Below are 2,993 nucleotides of genomic sequence, written 5' to 3'. Positions count from 1 at the left end.
GGGGAGGGTCAGAGAGAGGGAGACACAGAATCTGAAACAGGCTCCAGGCTCCGAGCTGTCAGCACAGATCCCGACGCGGGGCTTGAACTCACGGACCGCGAGATCATGACCTGAGCCGAAGTCGGCTGCTTAACCGACTGAGCCACCCAGGCGCCCCAAGTTAGAATTCTTTAAAAAAGAAACCCATTTAGTAATGTTACCTGAAAGACTGATTTTAATAGCCATTTCGTGAATTCCACTGATCATCAAAAGAAAATTCGACAGAAATTCATTGTCTGTATCTCGCTGGTGGTGTCCTTTTTCATTAAGATATTTAGTCTGACAGTTTTAAGTAAATAGAGTAAGATGTTTTCAAGGTTAGGATAAAATTGCAAAATTATTAGTGATGGTATTTTAAAACCTGTAATTTTTAAAAACTTTTTTGCCATTTTTTTCATTTGAGTATAGTTGACATACAGCATTACCTTAGCCTCAGGTGTACAACTTAGTTCATACATTATTCTGTGTTCCCCACAAGTGTAGCTGCCATCTGCCCTTTTATATCACTATTACTGTACTGTTGACTGTATTCCTTATGCTGTGCCTTTTATTCCTGTGACTTACTCATTCCATACCTGGAATCCCATATCTCCCTCTCCCCTTCATCCGTTCTGGCCAACCCTCCACCCCACAGCCCTCTGACAACCATCAGTTTGTTCTCTGTATTTGTAGGTCTGACTCTGCTTTTTGTAAAACCTGTACATTTTGATGTTCAGGTTTTGACTTCCATTTATGTTAACATCGATAGCAAGGGCATAGTAATTAAGTGAATATGTAGGTAAAATATTTTGTAGTCACAGCATACGTTCATTTCATGATTTCTCTGTCTTTGTTTTAGCCAAAGTCATACACTTGCTGTCAAAAAATTATGCTGGAAGAATTGTAATGGGAAAACCGAACAGAACGGAACAGAAGGTGCTGAGTGGTTACACTTCGCAAGTTGTGGTGAAGATCATACTGTGAAGATACACAGAGTTAACAGACGTGCACTGTAATGGACTTAGTAACTACAGGCGTACAGGCACTGGTGTCTTAAGCTATTTGTCATGTAAATAGATGACTTTCTTTACCTCATAATTTCATTGATTTTCATTTTTAAGTCCTACAGCAGTAGTACTACTCACTGGGTCACAGACCCTTTGAAATGTGATGACAGCTGCAGACTCTCGTCACAGATGTGTATATGCACACACCCTTGGAACATTGCCCACACTTTGAGGGGTCCAGACCTGCATTTCTGTGTCCCAGATTAAGAACCAGATTCTTCGTGACTGAATTTGCCTAATTTTGTGTTAACGTGTGGGGCCTTTTCTTTTCATATGCCTGTCTTTGGGACATTGCCTTGTTTATTACCCTCTTCAAAGGGAGGACATAGAAAATAAAAAGAGATAAAACTGAGATTATTCAATTTTAACAGTTTTTGTGCATAAACGGATCACACTTTGTATGGCCTTGACCCTTCCTTCCAGTACACACCAGCCATTCTAGGAATTTGGCAGGTGGTTGTGAGTTTGAACTGCAGTGAGTTCTTTTATTCTTTAAAAGTGCATATATTGTTTTACAGTTTGACTTAACGCAGAATATCCTGACACACTGATAGACGGAGGGGCTGAAAAGTGGAGTTCCGTGGCGATCCTGTGAATTGATGTGAAGTCACATACATGAGTCATGAGAAAAAAGAGGGTGTCCCCGAGGGTGAAGGAGTAGTGGGAGCAGAGGGAGGAAGAAGATGCTAGAAACAGGGTGTTGAGTGTGCCAGCTGAGGTTTGGGAGGTGGGCCGTGACAGTCGGGAACTTGGGAGCTTGGGAGTTGGGTGGAGGGAGGTTGAGCCCGGGAGAGCGCTACTGCGAAGGCTGGCACGAAAGTGGAGGAGATCCTAGTGTCATCTGGCAAATTGGCAGTGAAATGAGTGCCGTACATAATAAATATGCTGAAAAGAGGGAGGTGGGGATTTTCTTGGTTGGAGTTTGCCATTATCTAACATGATATTTCGCTTCCAAAGGAGTGGCGATACTTTGTTTAAATGGAGATTTCTAGACTAGCATTATCCACTATCTCTAGCCCAACAGAAGCATAATGTGAGCTGTATAAGTAATTAAAGGTTTTCTGGTAGTTACGTAATAAAAATAAAAAAACAGGTAAAATTTATTTTAGTGACATGTTTTATTTAACCTAGTATGTCCAACATAAACAAGCTGTACGTTTCAACATAAAGGATTGTGGAGGTATTTTACACTTTTTTGGTATAAAGTCCTTGTACGATATAAAGAACGTTTCATACTTTAGTGTATACTTAGAGTGTTTTATACTGAGTGCATCTCAGTTTGGATTAGCCACATGTCAAGTGCTCACTAGCCACATGCTGTTAGCGGCCATCTGTATTTGGACAGTTCAGTTCTAGACGATTGAGTGTGTAAAGTTGTCTTACTCCCTCAGGCTTGTGTGTGCATGTATGCACCAAGGCAGGGAGACCCTGAGTTCCAACCTCAGAAACCAGGACGGCCTGCAGTAGTTCCTTATTTATCAGCTGAGGGATCTGAGTCTTTACCCCCACTGGCATGCCGGGTTTTCTTGGGACTCCAGGGCAGAATCCGTGAACTAACCTGGTGTTGTAGAACATTTTCAAGCACAGAACTCAACCCCCTAAGGCTCCCTGAAAACAGGCCTAGTCCTGGGAAGACTGAATTCGTAGGTATTATTTTAATTCGTCAGTTGTGTTTGTGTTAGACACTTTGCCCAAGTTGTCCTGAAGCACCTTCCTCAGGAACAACCTGGGTAATTCAGTTCAGTAAGCGTTCAGAGGTCGTGCTATTCACGTGGGCAGTCTGCATTGTAATTCATATACATCGTAATTTGTCACGCATCTTAATCTGCTAAAGGAGCACCCTTTGAAGCATATGATTACAAACCATATAGTTCAACACATCTGAAGCAAAAAGGTACCCTTGGAACT

At 41.9% G+C, this 2,993-nt stretch overlaps 1 protein-coding gene across 2 annotated transcripts in view; it reads left to right on the top strand.

The window, feature by feature from the left end:
• The window catches only part of ELP2 (elongator acetyltransferase complex subunit 2), a 44,314-nt gene extending 42,872 nt beyond the window's left edge, over positions 1–1,442 (top strand). For both annotated transcript variants that reach the window (XM_049619514.1, XM_049619515.1), the window contains one exon: positions 878–1,442. In XM_049619514.1, coding sequence (XP_049475471.1) covers positions 878–1,034 — 157 coding nt within the window. In that variant the 3' untranslated portion in view covers positions 1,035–1,442. The remainder of the gene's footprint in view (positions 1–877) is intronic.
• Positions 1,443–2,993: the final 1,551 nt, after the last annotated feature.

Source organism: Panthera uncia (genome assembly GCF_023721935.1).
Source record: "Panthera uncia isolate 11264 chromosome D3 unlocalized genomic scaffold, Puncia_PCG_1.0 HiC_scaffold_8, whole genome shotgun sequence".
In the NCBI taxonomy this organism is placed as follows: Eukaryota; Metazoa; Chordata; class Mammalia; order Carnivora; family Felidae; genus Panthera; species Panthera uncia.
The sequence above is the reverse complement of the archived record's forward strand: the minus strand, read 5'-3'. Positions and strand labels throughout refer to the sequence as shown.